Source organism: Rhinopithecus roxellana, chromosome 7 (genome assembly GCF_007565055.1).
Source record: "Rhinopithecus roxellana isolate Shanxi Qingling chromosome 7, ASM756505v1, whole genome shotgun sequence".
In the NCBI taxonomy this organism is placed as follows: domain Eukaryota; kingdom Metazoa; phylum Chordata; class Mammalia; order Primates; family Cercopithecidae; genus Rhinopithecus; species Rhinopithecus roxellana.
In genome coordinates, this window is record NC_044555.1 from 27194475 (window position 1) to 27213444 (window position 18970).

At 45.5% G+C, this 18970-nt stretch overlaps 1 protein-coding gene across 7 annotated transcripts in view; it reads left to right on the plus strand.

The window, feature by feature from the left end:
• The first annotated feature begins 923 nt into the window (after positions 1 to 923).
• The window catches only part of PHF8 (PHD finger protein 8), a 114641-nt gene continuing 96594 nt past the window's right edge, over positions 924 to 18970 (plus strand). For 4 of the 7 annotated variants that reach the window (XM_010388866.2, XM_010388867.2, XM_010388871.2 and 1 more), the window contains exons 1-2: positions 924 to 1180; positions 3240 to 3429. In XM_010388866.2, coding sequence (XP_010387168.2) covers positions 1165 to 1180; positions 3240 to 3429 — 206 coding nt within the window. In that variant the 5' untranslated portion in view covers positions 924 to 1164. Of the gene's footprint in view, positions 1181 to 1571; positions 2290 to 3239; positions 3430 to 18970 lie in introns of those variants that run through there. The other 3 variants (XM_010388868.2, XM_010388870.2, XM_010388873.2) reach the window with 3 other exon arrangements.

The window sequence follows — 18970 nt, forward strand, 5'->3', positions numbered from 1 at the left end:
TTCTGGCGGAAGGATTGCTTGAGTCCAGGAGTTCTAGGGTGAAGTGAGCTATGATCTCCCAGCCTGAGTTGACAGAGTGAGACCTTGTCTCTAAAACAAACATAAAAAAAAAAAAAACAAAAACCCTAAACCATCCTTTGGGTAAGTCACAAATATGAGACTCAGCTACTCCTGCTCAAATACCTTTTCTTTTTACTAACTGCATACAATCTAAACTCTTTTGCATTTCGCAATCTTTCATGTTTTGACCCTTTACTGTTTGACCTCCTACCTCTCTCTTCTGTTCTCCTTGTTCCAACAATATTCAACTTTTAGTAAATATTTTTCTATGTGCCCCCATGCATTTGTACACGTTGATCCTTTTGAGTACAATGTTCTCGCTTGTTTATTTAAGTGAACTTATATCCTCCATGTCTCCCTGCCGTCTTTCTTACAGCAGCTGCAAGCAGCTTGTAAGGCTCTTTTGTAGCTTCGTGTTGCATTTTGCAAAGGTCATTTTGCACGTGGTATTTGTGTGCTTGCTGCGCCTTCTATTCCAATTGTTTACTCGCAACTTTGTTTGCTGTACTGGCAGATGCCCTCCCACTCCAGAGGCCCTATTTTCACCATTGCATCCCCAGGGCCTAACCCACCATCACTGGTTAGTAAATTGTGTGCACGCACACATTTACTTTTTAAAGCAATCGGACCCTTTAAGAAAATGAAATAGTAAGATAACTCCTAGAGAATTTTCTAGAATGTTTGAGAAAACCTAGGCCATCTTGAAGCATATGTATTAAGCTCCACTAACCCAGCAAAGCTCCACTAACTCAGCCTTTCCTCTCATCCCCTATCCCCTCCCCTCAGGCTATAGTCAGAAAATTGTGGGACAGGTGCAAACAAATCCTTGAACTGTATTTGAACTGAAGTGAAACAGTAGGGTCAAAGAAGAGTTCAGAGGGAGTTGTGGAGTTGGCAGCGCTTTAGAGAGGAACTACACTGAGGGCCTGAGGACAGAACGCGGGTAGCACAGGGCGCAAGGTTCAACGTCCCTGATCTGGGACTCAAGTCACTTGGCTTCTCGAAGCCCCTGCCTTCATTTGGTGATAATCACAGGGCTTCCTTCACAGGGGTAAGAACGACGCAGAGACCGTGGGAAAGAGCCCAGCCCGCCGAAGGTGCTCAATGAACAGGAGCCGCGGTGAGTACTCCGCCTCTACCCTGGCTGAAGCCCGCCCCCGCCGCCACCTATTAATTTTGTAGTTTGGAGTCACCCAGTTCACTTCCTCTCATAGGAGGAGAAGGCTGGGGAGGAGTGTGCGAATCTGGGTAGCTTAACTCCCTGTTTGCCCGGAGGAGGGGGAAGGCTAGGAAGTTTCGGGCCCCACTCAAAATGGAGCCAAACGTCTGCCTCGCCTAAGATGGCGGCTTCTCCGCCTCTGGGCTCAAGGTCTTCAGCGGCGATTGGGCACCTTAAAGAGACTAGCGGGTCCAAAGGTGGCTGAGAACCGCCCTCCTTTCTCAAAGTGGCGCCCCGCCCCCTGGCGGCGTCACCCGGGAGCCGGCGGCTCGCGGTTCCCCGCCTCCGCCGCGCTCACCTCGCGAGCCCAGCCCTCATAAGATGGCGGTCGCCTTGGCTATCTGGGTAGCGCCGCCACTCTCAACATGGTAGATGTTTACCCCGTATCTCTCCTCCCCTCTGCGCTTTAACTTCCTCGTTGCTTTGAATAAACTTTATTGACTACTCCGAATTGCCTACCACCGCCACTGGGCTTCTCCCAACGACTTTTCGGGCTGTGTGCCTCGGACGTGGCGGCCGGTTCGTCTCTTTCCCCGTTGGTTTGCTCGCGACTATCTCCTGCTGGCCCAGCGACGACGCCACTTGCCCGTTCGCCGGGCGGCCGCCAGAGTAGGCCCAAGCCGCGGTCTCCAGTAGGCCCGAACGGCTGGGCCGAGGGGAATGTTGTGGAGGAGGCTGCTCTGAAACACCGTCGGGCGACTGGCGACGCGCGACCCAGCAGGGGGCTCCAGGGGAAGGCAAGCGAGGTTCCCGGCGGTACGGGGACTATCCCAGAATTCGACGCGCGCCGCCGTAGGGACCGGAACTATCGGACGAGCCTCCGCTGAGGCGCCTCGCCGTCCCGGAGCTAGCCCGGCTGCCGGCGTGTCGCTGGGACTGAGCTCCGCGGGCGTGGAGTCCTTGCAGCCCAAAGCATGAGGAGGTCCCTGTAGGATTCTGGACCGAAGACATTCTTGTCAGGTTTGGGGCGTGAGGAGGTTCCTGTCAGTTGGGGAAGCGTTAAGATTCCTGTAAGTTTTGGGGGCTGCGAGGGTATTACTGTCAGTTTTAGGATGTACTGTGAGGTACCAGAACATTTGTGGGGACTAGGGAGCTCTCATCAGTTTGAGGGGGCTGCAAGGAAACCCTGCCAGTTCCGAGCGATGCAAAAGAATCCTTGCCTAGTTTCAAGAGTGAGAGGAAACTCTAGTCAGTTTGAGGGGTTTTGAATAGATCCTTTTGAGTGTCAGGGATGCAACCAGAACCCTGTCATCTTTAAAGTACAAAACGAGCTGGTCAGTTTAGAGATTTATATTTATTTCAGTTTTGGGCGTGACGAGACTCCTGACTGGTCGGGGAAGGAATGATACTGAGTGACGGAAAGCATTATTTAAACTCTCCGAACACGACCCCAGAACTGTGATTTGAGTTGGGCGCCTAGTCTTGTCTGTCTTGTTCGTGGAGGCTTTGAGTAACCTGAAGAGACTTTCAGGGATCCCTTATTTCTCTCTGGTTGGCCCTATTTCGGGGGGTGAGAGGAGGGTCTTGCCTTGAGATACCCCCAGCCTCATTTCTGAGGCTGTGGTTTACGTCATAATAAAGGGAGCCTTGTGGAACGGGTCGGCTAGGAGACGGTTCAGTGAGAGATGAAAGAAGCTTCCCGAAAAGGCTTCAGGTATTTTCCTGAAACCCGGAAAGAAGTTATCACTGACTCCGGGGCGAAGAAGGTGGGGGGTGGGGGGTGGGGGGGTGGGGGGTGGGGAGGGTGGGGGCTGTGGAAAGCCTGGAAGGCTGAGCGCCGTTCTTTACGTGTGAAAGAAATTCTAAAGGCCGGGTGGACTTTCTCTGGTTGCCCCCTACAGCCGCACCAGCTGTGTTGCATCCCGGCGGCGGTAACTCTCTATTGGAGAACTGAGGGTTGGTGCAAGGGGGTGGGGGGCGGGGGCTGATTCACTCTGTAAAAAGTGTTGTTTGTGCCTAGCCATCGTCCAGAGAGGACGCGTGCTGCTGCCTCCCGCCCCTTTTGACACGACGAACCTGGCCGGCCGCAGAACGCTCCAGGGCCGAGCGAAGATGGCCTCGGTGCCGGTGTATTGCCTCTGCCGGCTGCCTTACGATGTGACCCGCTTCATGATCGAGTGTGACATGTGCCAGGACTGGTTTCATGGCAGGTAAGGAGGGCAGGCCAAGCTACACAGGGTGCGGTGGCCAGGTGTGTTCACTTGCTCTCTCTTCCTTTTTCAGCTCTGTTTTTAGATTCCGGCTCAGAACCCCCTCTCCCAGACTCAGGTTCTGCCATTTCCCCTTGCAGACCAGGACCTAGCTGACATTAGCCTCTGGTTTCTCCTTTTCCTGTGTTTTCCCCTATGTATTTCATCTTTGCACCTTTCTTTTGAGTGTTTTTTTTTTTTAGATTTATAAGACCCCCCCCCTTTGTGTCACAAAGAAAGTATCATTTTTATATTCCTTTCTATTTTATTTTTTATTTTATTTTTTTCGAGACGGAGTTTCGCCAGTTGCCCAGGCTGGAGTGCAATGGCGCGATCTCGGTTCGCAGCAACTTCCGCCTCCCGGTTTCAAGCGATTTTCCTGCCTCAGCCTCCAAGTAGCTGGGATTACAGGCATGCACCACCACACACAGTTAATTTTGTATTTTTAGTAGAGACGGTGTTTTTCCATGTTGGTCAGGCTGGTCTGGAACTCCCGACCTCTGGTGATCCGCCTGCCTCGGCCTCCCAAAGTGCTGGGATTACAGGCGTGAGCCACCGCGCCCGGCCATCATTTTTATATTCTGACAATTATGTTTTGCCTCAGACACTGGCTTTGGGTAAAACAGTATTGCTTATTTGAGGTAGTTGAGTCCATAAACAGGGATTTGAGTTGTGGCTTTGTGCTTAGTTTCAGAGTGACCTTGCACAAGTTGCTTTGCTTTTCTGAGCCTCATTGTCTTGATAAATGTGTCAAATATATCTTTTCTGACTTTGCAAAGCAGTTTGGATATACTTCATAAATGGAGGCAGAAATGCAACAGTATTTTATTTCTACAGCATTTATCTGCAGAACCATCCAACTAAATTGAATTAAGCAGAATAGATACTGGGTAAAACAAGAGTAAAACCACTGATGAATTCCTTTCAGTTAACCGTGTGTGCACATAAGCCCCTGTCACCCAGAATTCCGGAGAGGTTAGTATGTGCGATAAAACTAATATCCCATTAGTGGGATTTAAATCTCAGCTATGGAAAGACAGCCTTGAGGGGGCTTTGTACACTGGAGCACAACAAAGCAGTGTATGGCACCCTCCTCCTGTTGCCTGTTAGATTCTAGAATTTTCAGTTGTCTGGTCTCCTCCAGAGGAGCTATTTCTTTCTCTCTTTTTTTTTTTTTTTTTTTTTTGAGACAAGGTCTCACTCTTGTCACCCAGGCTGGAGTGCAATGGCATGATCTCAGCTCACTGCAACCTCCACCTCCCGAGTTCAAGCGATTCTTGTGCGTCAGCCTCTGGAGTAGCTGGGAATACAGGTGCACGCCACCGCGCCAGGCACATTTTTTTGTACTTTTTTGGTAGAGACGGGATATCACCATGTTGGCCAGGCTGGTCTCAAACTCCCAACTTCAAGTGATCCGCCCACCTCAGCCTCCCACAGTGCCAGGATTACAGGCATGAGCCACTGTGCCCAGCGAGCTATTTCTGTTTATCACACTCAAGACCAAACTAAAGGTGCTGGTGCTGCTGAAATCCTGCCCTCAGCAGGGACTGCCCCCTTGCCCCATATCCAAATTCATATTTAACTGATCTCTATTGAATATTTATTGTGTGCCCGGCACAGAGTTCTATTTACTGCCTCATGTTATTTAAGAGGGGACAACCCTAGAGGGTGGGACCTTTTCCTTTGCCCTGAAAATAAGTGGGGATTAAGATGTCTTTCAGGATTCCTGGTGTCTTTGCTAGTGCTGATCAAGTCACTCTTCAGCCTAAAACCCTTCTTTCAGTGGTTCGCCTGTGGGATAAAATTCAGTATCCTTTACGTGACAGACAAGACCTTTTGTGATCTGCTTGTTCATTCTCATTTCCTGCCACTCCTCCTCTCTTGTTCTTTATGTCCTAGCAAGACTGAACTAAAATTTCTGGGAAAATTTTATACTCCTTTATGCCTTTTTGTCTTTTTACATGCAAACTCCCACTAATGCCCTCCCCTTTGCAACTCACAGACTGTGAAAGGGGTAAAAGTCCTTCTTCCTCTTGGTTCCCATTGCACTTTGTATACGTCTTTATTAAAAAGTAACTATTTCATCATATCATCGTTATAAATATATCTGTGTCATTCATTAGCCAGAGCTTCCTGAGGGCAGAGATGTCATCTTTTCATTTTTGGTGTCTCCAGAACCTAGTTCAGTGCTAAACATGTAATAGATGCTGAGTACATTTTTGAATGAATTAATGAGTCTTCATGAAAAAAAGCTGTTGACTGGGGCCCTTACTTTGGATTGTATGGGAAATGTGTTTTTTCAGACCTGTAAAATGGGCTCCTGCTATAACTCCTCACTCTGGAAACAGGGAACAGGAATGAATGCTTCCTGAGTGCTTATGTCTGCCAGACCCCGTGACAGGGACTTAAGGAGCACCAATCAACAAGCCTGAAAGTTGGATATTTCTCTTTTAAATAATGTTCTTAATTTTTTCCTGGTTTTATAGTGAGACCTGCTTGTTGTAGAAAATACAGAAAAAGAATAAAGGAGGAAATAAAACTCACCCGAGTCTACTACTGTCTGGCACAATCCACTGTTAAATTTGTTGTTGCAGTGTCTCCCATCTTTTGGGTTAGAATATAAACATATATTTTTACAAGATGGGATTGCATTATAAATACCATTTTACAACCTATTTTTTTTCTAGTTAATGTTTTAATGTAATTGCCAGTTCATTAAATATTCAGCTATACTTGATTTCTGATATCCCACGATATGTTATGTGTCACCAGTTAACTTGGTAATTTCCTTTATGGTTGGACATTGTACTTTTTTGAACATTATTTGACCTTTTTTATATTGTAAATAATGTGAGGAAACTTTGGGGGTTCTGGAAAAGTTTTGCATCTTGATATGAGTGCTGATTAAAACAGAAAAACATTATGGAAAGCATCTTTGCTTAGTAGGTACTTGACATTTATTTATAAGGAGCACCATTGAGGCCTTAAAGAATTCTAAACTTACAAATACAGAACTGGGCTTATGGGCCAGGCCCCTCTTTAATCACATTTCTATGGTGAGTTGTGTGTGTTCCTGTGTACACTCTAACACAAGTTAACCGCCTTAATTTTTTTCCATGAAATAAACCAAATTTTAAAAAAATCTTATACTTCTCTCTATGGGCCCCCAATGAACAAGGAAGCTAGCTGAGAATCAGGTCCTTGGTGGGTGGCTGCTCTTGCTTAGTGCATTGCTGACAGAAACACACCAGGCTTATAGTGTACCATTTAAGTTTGTACTTCAGCACAATTGAAAATTACTACATACTATGGACTTCTATGGTTGCTTGCAAGAGTTAAGCCAACAAATTTTAAGTCCACAAATGCCTAGAGGTGATAGAAATCTGTTCATATCTCCAATGACTTTTTTTTTTTTTTTTGAGATGGAGTCTCACTCTGTTGCCCAGGCTGGAGTGCACTGGCACGATCTTGGTTCATTGCAACCTCTGCCTCCTGGGTTCAAGTGATTCTCCTGCCTCGCCCTTCTGAGTAGTTGGGATTACAGGCGCACGCCACCACGCCCGGCTCATTTTTGTATTTTAGTAGAGACAGAGTTTCACCATGTTGGTCAGGCTGGTTTCAAACTGCTGACCTCGTGATCCACCCACCTTGGCCTCCCAAAGTGCTGGGATTACAGGTGTGAGCCACCACGCTCGGCCTCTAGTGACTTTTGTAGGATAGATTTCTTGAAGTCCAGCTAGGGATTATGGAATATAATGCCAAGTTACTTTCTGGAAAGGTTATAACAAGGGAGGCAACTATTCCATTTTGCAGCTGAGAATCTGGAATTCGTGGAGATTAAGTGACTTTCTGAGTGTGGATTTGAACTTTGAATTATTTGATTCCAGAGCCCAGGTTCTCAGAAGTGGAAAAAACATGGTATTGCTTCATTCTTCCTGTAAGAAGATGGATTTTGCAAAAATACTTAGATTTGTACAGCGGTGGTTTTCAAACTTTAGCATGTATCAGACTCACTTGGAAGACCTGATAAAACACAAGTTAGGGATGCCCTAGCTACAGTGTTTCTGATTCAGTAGGTAAGCAGGGCCCACCCTTGAGAACCACTGATTTAGAACATTATCCTGTCTTGGTTCCTTCCCCTTCTGCGGAGTGTGATAGCTTCTGATGTTGGGGGATGGATGGACTAACATATCATTACTGTACACCAGTCATTCTCTTTTGTACAGAAAAATTGGAATGAACATTCTTTTTTTGTTATTCTTTTTTAATTCCTAAGTGAGCTAACACAGGAGGAACGAACTTTTTAAAAGTAAAGTTCATCAACTGGGAATTTGTTTAAAATGCAATTTCTTGGGCTGGGACTGGGATTCAGCAATCTGTATTTTAACAAACAGGTGATCCTGATTCACCCTAACATTTGAGAATCACTGCTGTACAATAGTGGAGAAAACTAGTTGGCAAGCATTTATTGATTTCTGGGATTTTTAGCACAAATCTCCCTCCTTTACAGTTTTCCTGTTTATAAAAGAAATATTGGTTGATACATGCCCAAGGGAGTAACTTTGGTGTGGATTTTTAACTCTAGAGGAAAGGGCACTGATTTCAGATCTGGGTTCAAATTCTGATTCTGTTACAAAGACTTTCTTATCTGTGAAGCCTCAGTTTCCTTGAGAGGTTGTGATGATTTAAATACAATGGTTATAGCTATTGTTTATTGAGCACAAGCTAATGTTCCACTCACTATGCTGACCACTTCGCCTAATTATCTTTATTCTATCTTTTTGGGGAGTTCTAAAAATTATTCTGGCCGGGCACGGTGGCTCAAGCCTGTAATCCCAGCACTTTGGGAGGCCGAGACGGGCGGATCATGAGGTCAGGAGATCGAGACCATCCTGGCTAACACGGTGAAACCCCGTCTCTACTAAAAAAAAAATACAAAAAACTAGCTGGGCGAGGTGGCGGGCGCCTGTAGTCCCAGCTACTCGGGAGGCTGAGGCAGGAGAATGGCGTAAAACCAGGAGGCGGAGCTTGCAGTGAGCTGAGATCCGGCCATTGCACTCCAGCCCGGGCAACAGAGCGAGACTCTGTCTCAAAAAAAAAATAAAATAAAATAAAATAAAAATAAAAATTATTCTGTTTAATAGTTACAGGACTATTCAAATTACGTATTTTATATTGGATGTATACTTTCCAATGAATTGACCCATTTCATCTAAGTTGTCAAATTTATGTTTGTAGAATTGTTCATAGTATTTCTTTATTATCCTTTTGATATCTTTAGGTGCTATAATGATAATTTTGTTTCGTGATACTAAAAATGTATCAGGCTGGGCATGTGATATCATGCCTGTAATCCCAGCACTTCGGGACGCCAAGGCTGGTGGATTGCTTAAGCCCAGGAGTTCGAAACCAGCCTGGGCAACATGGTAAAACGCCATCTCTACAAGAAATACAAAAATTAGCTGGGTAGGTGGCCCATGCTTGTAGTCCCAGCTACCCAGGAGGCTGAGGCGGGAGGATTGCTTGAGCCCAGGAAGTTGAGGCTTCAGTGAACTGTGATCGCGCCACTGCACTCCAGCCTGGGTGACGGAGCGAGACCCTGTCTCAAACAAAAACAAAAAAAATTCGTTTTCGTATTTGTCAGACTTGTTAGAGGTTTGTCAGTTTTATCGATCTTTTCAAAGAACAAGCTTTTTGTTTCATTGACTTTTTCTATTGTCTTTCTGTTTTCAGTTTAATTGATTTCTGCACTTTATTATTTTCTTTCTCCTTTGGGTTTATTTTGCTCTCTATCTAGTTTCTTGAGGTGGGAGTTTAGATTATTGATTTGAGACTTTCTTTTTTTTTTTTTCCTAAAACGGAGTCTCGCTGCTGTTGCCCAGGCGCAATCTCGGCTCGCTGCAACCTCCACCTCCTGGGTTCAAGTGATTTCCTGCCTCAGCCTCCCGAGTAGCTGGGATTATAGGCGCTTGCCACCACGCCCAGCTAATTTTTTTGTATTTTTAATAGAGATGGGGTTTCACCATGTTGGCCAGGCTAGTCTTGAACTCCTGACTTCAGGTGATCCACCTGCCTCGGCCTCCCAAAGTGTTGGGATTACAGGTGTGACCCAGCACACTTGGCCTTTCTTTCTTTTCTGATGTAAGCCTTTAGCTGTTAATTTCCTTTTCAGCACCGATAGATTTTAATATGTTACGTTTTCCCTTTTCATGTAGTTCAAAGCGTTAAAAAAAAAAAAAAAAAAAAAAAAAGTTTTTTTTCTTGAGACAAAAACCAAAAAAAAAAAAGTTTTTTTTTTTTTTTTTTTTTTTTTTGGAGACAGTTTCTCACTCTGTTGCCCAGGCGGGAGTGCAGAGGCAGGATCATAGCTCACTGCAGCCTCCAACTCTTGGGCTAAAGTGATCCTCCTGCTGCTCAAGGCGTTTTTAAGTTCCCCTTGAGACTTCCTGTTTGACCCATGAAGTATAGAAATATGTTGTTTAGGCCGGGCGCGGTGGCTCAAGCCTGTAATCCCAGCACTTTGGGAGGCCGAGACGGGCGGATCACGAGGTCAGGAGATCGAGACCATCCTGGCTAACACGGTGAAACCCCGTCTCTACTAAAAATACAAAAACTAGCTGGGCGAGGTGGCGGGCGCCTGTAGTCCCAGCTACTCGGGAGGCTGAGGCAGGAGAATGGCATAAACCCGGGAGGCGGAGCTTGCAGTGAGCTGAGATCTGGCCACTGCACTCCAGTCCGGGCGACAGAGCGAGACTCCGCCTCAAAAAAAAAAAAAAAAAAAAAAAAAAGAAATATGTTGTTTAATTTTTAAGTTTTTGTAGAATTTCCTGTTACCGTTCTGTTGCTGACTTCTAGTTTGATAGTGGTCAGAGAATATGCTCTGTATGATTTCAATTCCTTTACATTTATTGAGATTTGTTTTATAGCCCAGAGTCTATCTTGGTAAATGTTTCATGATCACTGGAAAAGAATGTGTATTCTGCCATTTTTGGGTGGAGTGTTCTATGAATGGCAATTAACTACTGTTGGTTAATAGTGTTGCTGAATTCTTCTAATCCTTGCTGATTTTTTTTCTTTTTTCTTTTTTCTTTTTTTTTTTTTTTTTTTTTGTTTTGAGACAGAGTTTCGCTCTTGTTGCCCAGCCTGGAGTGCAATGGGGCGATTTGGCTCACCGCAACCTCCGGCTCCCAGGTTCAAGCGATTCTCCTGCCTCAGCCTCCTGAGTAGCTGGGACTACAGGCATGTGCCACCACGCCCAGCTCATTTTGTATTTTTAGTAGAGACGGGGTTTCTCCATTTTGGTCAGGCTGGTCTTGAACTTCTGACTTCAGGTGATCCGCCCGCTTTGGCCTCCCAAAGTGCTGGGATTACAGGTGTGAGCCACCGCACCTGGCCTACTCATTCATTCATTTATTTTTGAGACAGGGTCTCTGTGTCACCTGGGCTGGAGTGCAGTGGTTTGATCATGGTTTACTGCAGCCTCAAACTCCAGGGCATAAGCAATCTCCTCATGCTTCAGCCTCTACAGTAGCTGAAACTACAAGCACGTGCCACTGTGTCCCCTAATTTTGTTAATTTTTCGTGTGGGGAGGGTGTGGGTGTAGGTTGGTGGTACCTCCCTTTGTTGCCTGGGATGGTCTTGGACTTCTGGCTTCAGATGATCCTCCCACCTCAGCCTCCCAAATTGCTGGGATTATAGGCATGAACTACTGCTCTTGGCCCGAGTTATCTCTGTATTGCTTTTTTCAGTACTTGCTCTAGGTATTACATTATACATATAACTTACCATAAGCAACTGCTCTTGACATTTTACCGGTTTGATTGAAGAGTAGAAACTTTACTTTTCTTTTTTCTTTTTTTTGAAACAGTCTCACTCTGTCACCCAGGCTGGAGCGCAATGATGTGGTCTTGGCTCACCGCAACGTCCGCCTCCTGGGTTCAAGCGATTCTCCCACCTTAGCCTCCCGAGTAGCTGGGACTACAGACGCGGTCAACCATACGTGGCTAATTTTTGTATTTTTAATAGAGACAAGTTTTCACTATGTTGGCTAGGCTGGTCTCGAACTCCTGACCTCGTGATCCACCTGCCTCAGCCTCCCAAAGTGTTGGGATTACAAGTGTGAGCCACCGTGTCCAATTGAAACTTTACTTTTCTTTACATGCCTTAATGCTCTTTTGCTTATAATATAATTAATCGTTTTGTTGTTGTTGAGACAGAGTCTTGCTCTGTTGCCCAGGCTGGAGTGTAGTGGCACAGTCACGGCTCACCTGCAGCCTAAACCTCCTGTGCTCAAGTGATCCTCTCACCTCAGCCCCCCACCCCCCAGTAGCACCACCATGCCTGGCTGATTTTTTTTTTTTTTTTTTTTTTTTTTTGAGACGGAGTCTTGCTCTGTCGCCCAGGCTGGAGTGCAGTGGCATGATCTCGGCTCACTGCAACCTCCACCTTCCATGTTTAAACAATTCTCTGCCTCAGCCTCCAGAGTAGCTGGAATTACAGGCGCCTGCCACCACGCCTGGTTAATTTTTTGTATGTTTAGTAGAGACGGGGTTTCACCATCTTGGCCAGGCTGGTCTTGAACTCCTGACCTCGTGATCCACCTGCCTCGGCCTCCCAAAGTGCTGGGATTGCAGGCGTGAGCCACTGCGCCTGGCCGCCTGGCTGATTTTTTTAATTTTGTATTTTGTAGAGACTGGGTCTTTGTTATGTTGCCCAGGCTGGCCTCAAACTCCTGGGCTCAAGCAGTGCTCCCGCTTCAGCCTCTCAAAGTGCTGGGATTACAGGTGTGAACCACTGCGCCCAGCCTTGTTTATAATGTAATGAATCTTAAATATTTGTTATATATGCATTAAGAATCACATCATACAGTGGTAATAATTTTTGCTTCAACCATCAAACATGATGTAGAAAACTCGAAGAGAGGGAAGGTATGTTGTATTTACCCATATTTTTACTCTTTGTTCAGTCTAACTTCCTGATGTTTCAGGATTCCTCCTTTTTTCTGTTTCAGAGAGCTTCCTTTACTTGTTCTTTTTTTTTTTTTTTTTGAGACGAAGTCTTGCTCTGTCTCGCCCAGGCTGGAGTGCAGTGGCGCGATCTTGGCTCACTGCAACCTCCGCCTCCCGAGTTCAAGTGATTCTCCTGCTTCAGCCACATGAGTAGCTGGGACTATAGGCGCCTGCCAGCACACCCAGCTAATTTTTGTGTTTTTAGTACAGATGGGGTTTAACCATATTGGCCAGGCTGGTCTCGGAACTCCTGACCTTGTGATCTACCCATCTCGGCCTCCCAAAGTGCTGGGATTACAGGCGTGAGCCACCATGCCCGGCCTACTTATTCTTTTAATTATTTATTTATGAGACAGGTTCTCACTCTGTTGCTCAAACTGGAGTGCAGTGGCGCTTTCTGACTCACTGCAATCTCTGCCACCCAGGCGCAAGCGATTCTCCTGCCTCAGCCTACTGAGTAGCTTGGATTACAGGCGCATGCTATTACCGCCCCGCTAATTTTTGTATTTTTAGTAGAGACGGGGTTTCACCATGTTGGCCAGGCTAGTCTCGAACTTCTGACCTCAAATGATCCACACGTCTCGGCCTCCGAAAGTGCTGGGATTACAGGCGTGAGCCACCACGCCCAGCCTACTCATTCTTTTAGGGTAAATCTGTTGGCAACAAATATGTTTAGTTTTCCTTCATCTGAGAATATCTTGATTTCCCTTGAATTCTTAGGGGATCTTTTCACTTGATATCGAACTCTGGGTTTCTAGTTCTTTTATCTCAGTGCTTGAAAACTATTCTGCTACTTCCTTTTGCCCTCCATGGTTTCTGATGAGAGAGCCTTTGTCATTCCAATTGGTGTTCTCTTTGAGGTAGTGTGTCATTTATCACATTGCTTTCAAGATTTTCCTTTGTCTTTTGCTTTTAGGAATTCGACTAAGCCATGTCTTAGTGTGGATTTCTTTGGGTTTGTCTTTTCTTGTAGTCCTGTAGGTTGCTGAGACTCTGTTCATTTTTTTTCCAGTCTGTTTTCTTTCTGTTGTTCAGATTGGATAATTTCTATTGCTCTATCTTCAACTTACTGATTCTTTTCTCTGTTTTCTCCATTCTGCTGTTGAACTCATCTAAAGAATTTTCATTTGAGTTACTGTATTTCTCAGTTCTAAAAATTCTGTTAGGTTCTTTTCTATATCTTCTATTTTTTTTCAGAGATTTTCTATTTTTTGTTGACACTTTTTCTTTTTCTTTTGAGACAAGAGTCTAGCTCTGTCACCTAGACTGGAGTGCAGTGGTGCGATCTTGGGTCACTGCAACCTTCACCTCCCGGGTTCAAGTGATTCTCCTGCCTCAGCCTCCCAAGTACCTGGGATTAAAGGCACACGCCATCATGCCTGGCTAATTTTTGCTGACACTTTCTATTTATTTATTTATTTATTTTATTATTATTATTTTTTTTCCGAGATGGAGTTTCACTCTGTTGCCCAGGCTGGAGTGCAATGGCGTGATCTCGGCTCACTGCAACCTCTGCCTCCCCAGGTTCAAGCGATTCTCCTGCCTCAGCCTCCCGAGTAGCTAGGATTACGGGCACACGCCACCACGCCCAGCTATCTTCTGTATTTTTAGTAGAAATGGCGTTTCACCATGTTGGCCGGGCTGGTCTCGAATTCCTGACCTCGTGATCTGCCCACCTCGGCCTCCCAAAGTACTGAGATTATAGGCATGAGCCACTGTGCCCGGTGACACTTTCTATTTATTCATTTGTTTCAGGCATGTTCTTAATCACTCGTTGAAGCTTTTGTATCATGGTGCCTTTAAAATTCTTAGAAAATTCCAGCATCTGTGTCATCTCAGTCTTGACTTCTGTTGATTTTCTTTTCTTTTTTTTTTGAGACGGAGTCTCGCTCTGTTGCCCAGGCTGGAGTGCAGTGGCCGGATCTCAGCTCACTGCAAGCTCCGCCTCCCGGGTTTACGCCATTCTCCTGCCTCAGCCTCCCGAGTAGCTGGGACTACAGGCGCCCGCCACCTCGCCCGGCTAGTTTTTTGTATTTTTTAGTAGAGACGGGGTTTCACCGTGTTAGCCAGGATGGTCTCGATCTCCTGACCTAGTGATCCACCCGTCTCGGCCTCCCAAAGTGCTGGGATTACAGGCTTGAGCCACCGCGCCCGGCCTGATTTTCTTTTCTTACTCGAGTTGTGATTTTCCTTGTTCTTGATATGACAAATAATTATTTTAATTATATTCTGGACATGTTGGGCATTATGTTATGGGATCCTGGATCTTATTTAAGACTTCTGTTTTTGCAGGCCTTCTCAGACACTGCACTTCAGTGGCAGAAAGGGGGTACCACTTGATGACTGCCAGGTTGGGGTGGCAGTACAGGTTCCCCACTGATCTTTGGTGCTATCCGCCACCTGCTAGGTGTCTCTAGTCGGTCTGCTTTCTTCCCTTCACCTTTCAAAGTTTTATGTTTGTTTTGTATATAACGTCCAGGGTTTTTAGCTGTACTTGGAGGGATAGGGAGGAGTGCATCTACTTCATATTGTTCCAGAACCAGCAGTGATAGGTTAAATAATGTGCCTAAAGCTACACAGACAGCTGGACCACAGATCAAACTTGGGTCTCCTGTACTCTTACTGTAGAATACAGTACTATAGACAATATAAAGCACTGTTTAAGTTGTTAGAAGTTATGGAAGATAGGGAAAATCAGGTATGTGCTATGTGCCAGGCATTGTTCTGGACACGGGTGGAGGAGGGGGGATATGGCAGTGAGCATGAGACAGTAAACTAACAGCTTAATATATAGTGTGTCAAGTGATAATACATGGTCTAGAGAAAAGTAAAGTAGGGTGAGCAGGAGAAGGAGTACCACCCCAGGGTTGAAGTAGTGGTTACTTTATACAGGATGATTACAGATGGGTTACATATGAGCTTGAAGGAAAGTGAGGAAGGGAACCATGCTGGTAAGTAGGGGAAGAGTGTTTCAGGTAGAGGAAATAAAGGACCCAAGTGGGGAGCAGGCCTGGCATGCTACCATTCCAGTCCAATGCTATTGGAACAGAGTGAGTGAGGGGAGAGTAATAGAAGCTGAGGTTAAGGGTCGGGGGTGCGCAGATCATATACAGCAGTGATTTTCCAAGTATGGTTCCCAGACCAGCAGGATCAGCATTATCTAGGAACTGGTTAGGCCAGTTCTTGGATCCCACCCCAGACTGACTGAAAGGGAAACTCTGGAGGTGGAGCCCCAGAATCTGTGGTTTAACAGCCCTTCAGATGCTTCTGGTGCACACTAAGTTTAAAAACCACGGGTATAGAGTGTAAGGACTTTGTTTTTACTCTGGAAGGGAGCCACAGAAGTTTTTTGAGCAAGTGAGAGTTGCAATCTGATTCAGGTTTGGCTATTGTGAGGATAGACTGAAGGTTAGGAGCAAGGTGGAAGCAGGGAGAATTTGGGGGCTACTGTAGATCATTATTCCTTAAAGCGTGGTCCCTGGATCAGCAGCATCAGTATCACCTGAGAGGTCATTAGAAATGCATGTTTATAGGCCCAACCCATTTGTAGGCCCAACCCAGTCCTACTGAATCAGGATCTCTGGGGATGGGGCCTAGGAATCTGTATTTTAACAAGTTTACCAGGTGTTTCTGATATTCCCTAAAATTTGAGAAACACTCGTCTAGTTAGGCAGTGGTGGTTTAAAGCAGTCTGTGATGATGAAAAGTGGTTGGATTTTGAATATATATTGATACAGGATTTGCTGATAGATTGGATTGGGATTGTGAAAGAAGGAACTCCAGAATGACTCAATTTTGAGGAATTTGGTGTAAAGGGGACTAGAGTAATGGGGCAGTGGCTGAGGGGATCACAAAAGGGTTTTTTTGTTCGGGTTTTTTTTTTTTTTTTTTTGAGATAGAACAGTCTGTGTGCATGTCAGTGCATATGAAGTTACTCCATTGGTGCATCTAGAATTTAGTGAAGCCTATTATATGACAAACTCATAAAGGAGACACTTCTTAGGTGCACTGGAACTTGCTGTGTCCTTTGCATTCCTTTAAGTCCTGTGTGCCTGGAGTTGGGGGGTGGAATGGTGGGAATGGTGGATGCTTCAGCTTCTGGTTTTATAGATGGTGTTGTGTCTGGACCTGGATCCTTGGGCACCCTCAGAAAGCAAGGTTGAGGAGATAAGAAGCCAGACAGGATCTTGAGCAACATCATCATCTCTCAGGCATCTCCAAGCCTCAGCTCCCACTCAGTTCCACATCCCTGGAAGAATTGAGTGTCCATTTTGGAATGCTGATAACACTTGACTGTATTAATTACCCCACATTATATCCTGGTTACATATTGTAGTGATATAGTAGAGTCACAAAGTCCTGAATTTTTGTCCTGCTCTACTACTTAGTAGTTTTGTAATTGCCAACAATTAACCACTCAGACCCAGATTTCTCATCTGTTAAATCAGGATAATATTAACGATGATGATGATAGCTAATACTTATCATGTGCCAGGAACTTTAAGTACTTTACCTATTTTAGCTCATTTAATCCTCTTAACCACCCTATGAAGTGGGTACAATTAGTAGTTCCATTTCACAGATGCAGAAACAGATGCAGAAAGGTTAAGTATAAATTGCTTACGTTCACATAGCTGGTAAGTGGCAGAGGTGAGATTCAGACCCTGGCATTTTGGCTCCTAAGCCTGTACTTTAAACCTCTGCTTCTGTGTTTAATGTCTGTGAATGTTGTATGGAAGGCCTTGATTTGTTGTGGAGATTAAATGTGATAATATGTAAAGTTCATAGCTCAGTTTTTTTCTCAATGCCTTTTATGCTAACTTCAAATTCATTCACTCACTATCCTGTTACCTTGCTTTATTGACTTTATAGCACTAATGAAACTGTTTTGACACTGCCTCTCTGTCTCCCGCTCTAAAATGTTCAGTCCATGAGGGCAGTGTCTGTGCTCAGTCAATATTTGTTGAATTTATGCACTCATTTACTTAACAAATATTAACTGCTTACCATGTGCTTGGCTTTGCAGTATACGATGGGGATAACTCATCTTAATCACAAGACTTGGTGCTATAATAATTATCCTCTTGACTAAGGAAGCTACTCAGAGCAAATCAGCATTTACCACCCTTGGTCCCAGGTGGTAACTATTGAGACAGTATAGCCAGAAGCCCAATTTTTCATCTGTCTGCCTCCCTGCTATGAGGAGTTGTCTAGCACATTGAATGTTTGTTGAATAATAAGTAAGGCAAGACTGAGAGATGGGAAAGGTGAGGACTTTTGGTAAACAAGATACACTATCTGGCAAATGTAGTGGGGACAGACAGCAGGTAAGTGAGCAGTTCCAAGGCCTTGTGGTAAAGGCTGAAATAGTGATAGTGTGGGTGGGGGCGTGCCACAGCAGCAGGGAAGAGGAAGAGCAGGAATGTTCCAGGTAGAAGGAGATACATGTGATGAAACCCAGAGGCTAGAGCGATAGACAGAGTATGGCACTGAGAGTCCGCTGGCTTTTTAGAGCAGGGCTGGCTTCATAGATGTGCAATTGCTATAGTCATATGGTGCCCCATGCCTGAGGTTTAATGTTCTGTGGTGGTTGTCTTGAAATTCTTTTTTTTTTTTTTTTTTTGAGACGGAGTCTCGCTCTGTTGCCCGGGCTGGAGTGCAGTGGCCGGATCTCAGCTCACTACAAGCTCCGCCTCCCGGGTTTACGCCATTCTCCTGCCTCAGCCTCCCAAGTAGCTGGGACTACAGGCGCCCGCCACCTCGCCCGGCTAGTTTTTTGTATTTTTTAGTAGAGACGGGGTTTCACCGTGTTAGTCAGGATGGTCTTGATCTCCTGACCTTGTGATCCGCCCGTCTCGGCCTCCCAAAGTGCTGGGATTACAGGCTTGAGCCACCGCGCCCGGCCTCTTGAAATTCTTAATAATTTTGCCTTTGATTTTGTGATTTGTATGTGATGGAACAGTGGAGTGTGCGCTGGGGACTTAAGAGTCTTGGCTCATATGTGGTTCTACCTCATGCTGCCTTTCTACCTCCCCGAACAGGTTCTTGGCTAGCTGCCTGGGGCGCTGCGCCCAGGTGCAGGTGTGGACAGAGTCGGTGGGGTGCATGTACCCTGTGTACTAAGTCACCGGGCAGGGCCCCAGGGTACTTGTGTGGGCCTGTACTCGCCCCTTGAGTTATCCCTATACCCGAGGGAGCATGACAGTAAATAGCATATTAAAACTGCATGGTAAGTTAAGAGAGACCATGGAAGAAAGGAAAAAGCTTTTCTATTTTTTGAACAGGGAGCTCCCACTTTCATTTCCATTAGGCCCCACAGATTGTAAGTGGGTTATGTAGTAGGAATGTCTCTCCCAGCGTACGCTGTGTGTGAGGGGAAAGAGGTGAGCTCAGCCAGAGAGGCAAGGCCTTTTGGGCCATGGTAAGTTTATACTTTACCTTAGGAAAAGTAGGGATCCTGTGAGGCATTTTAAGCATGGGTTGATAGGATCAT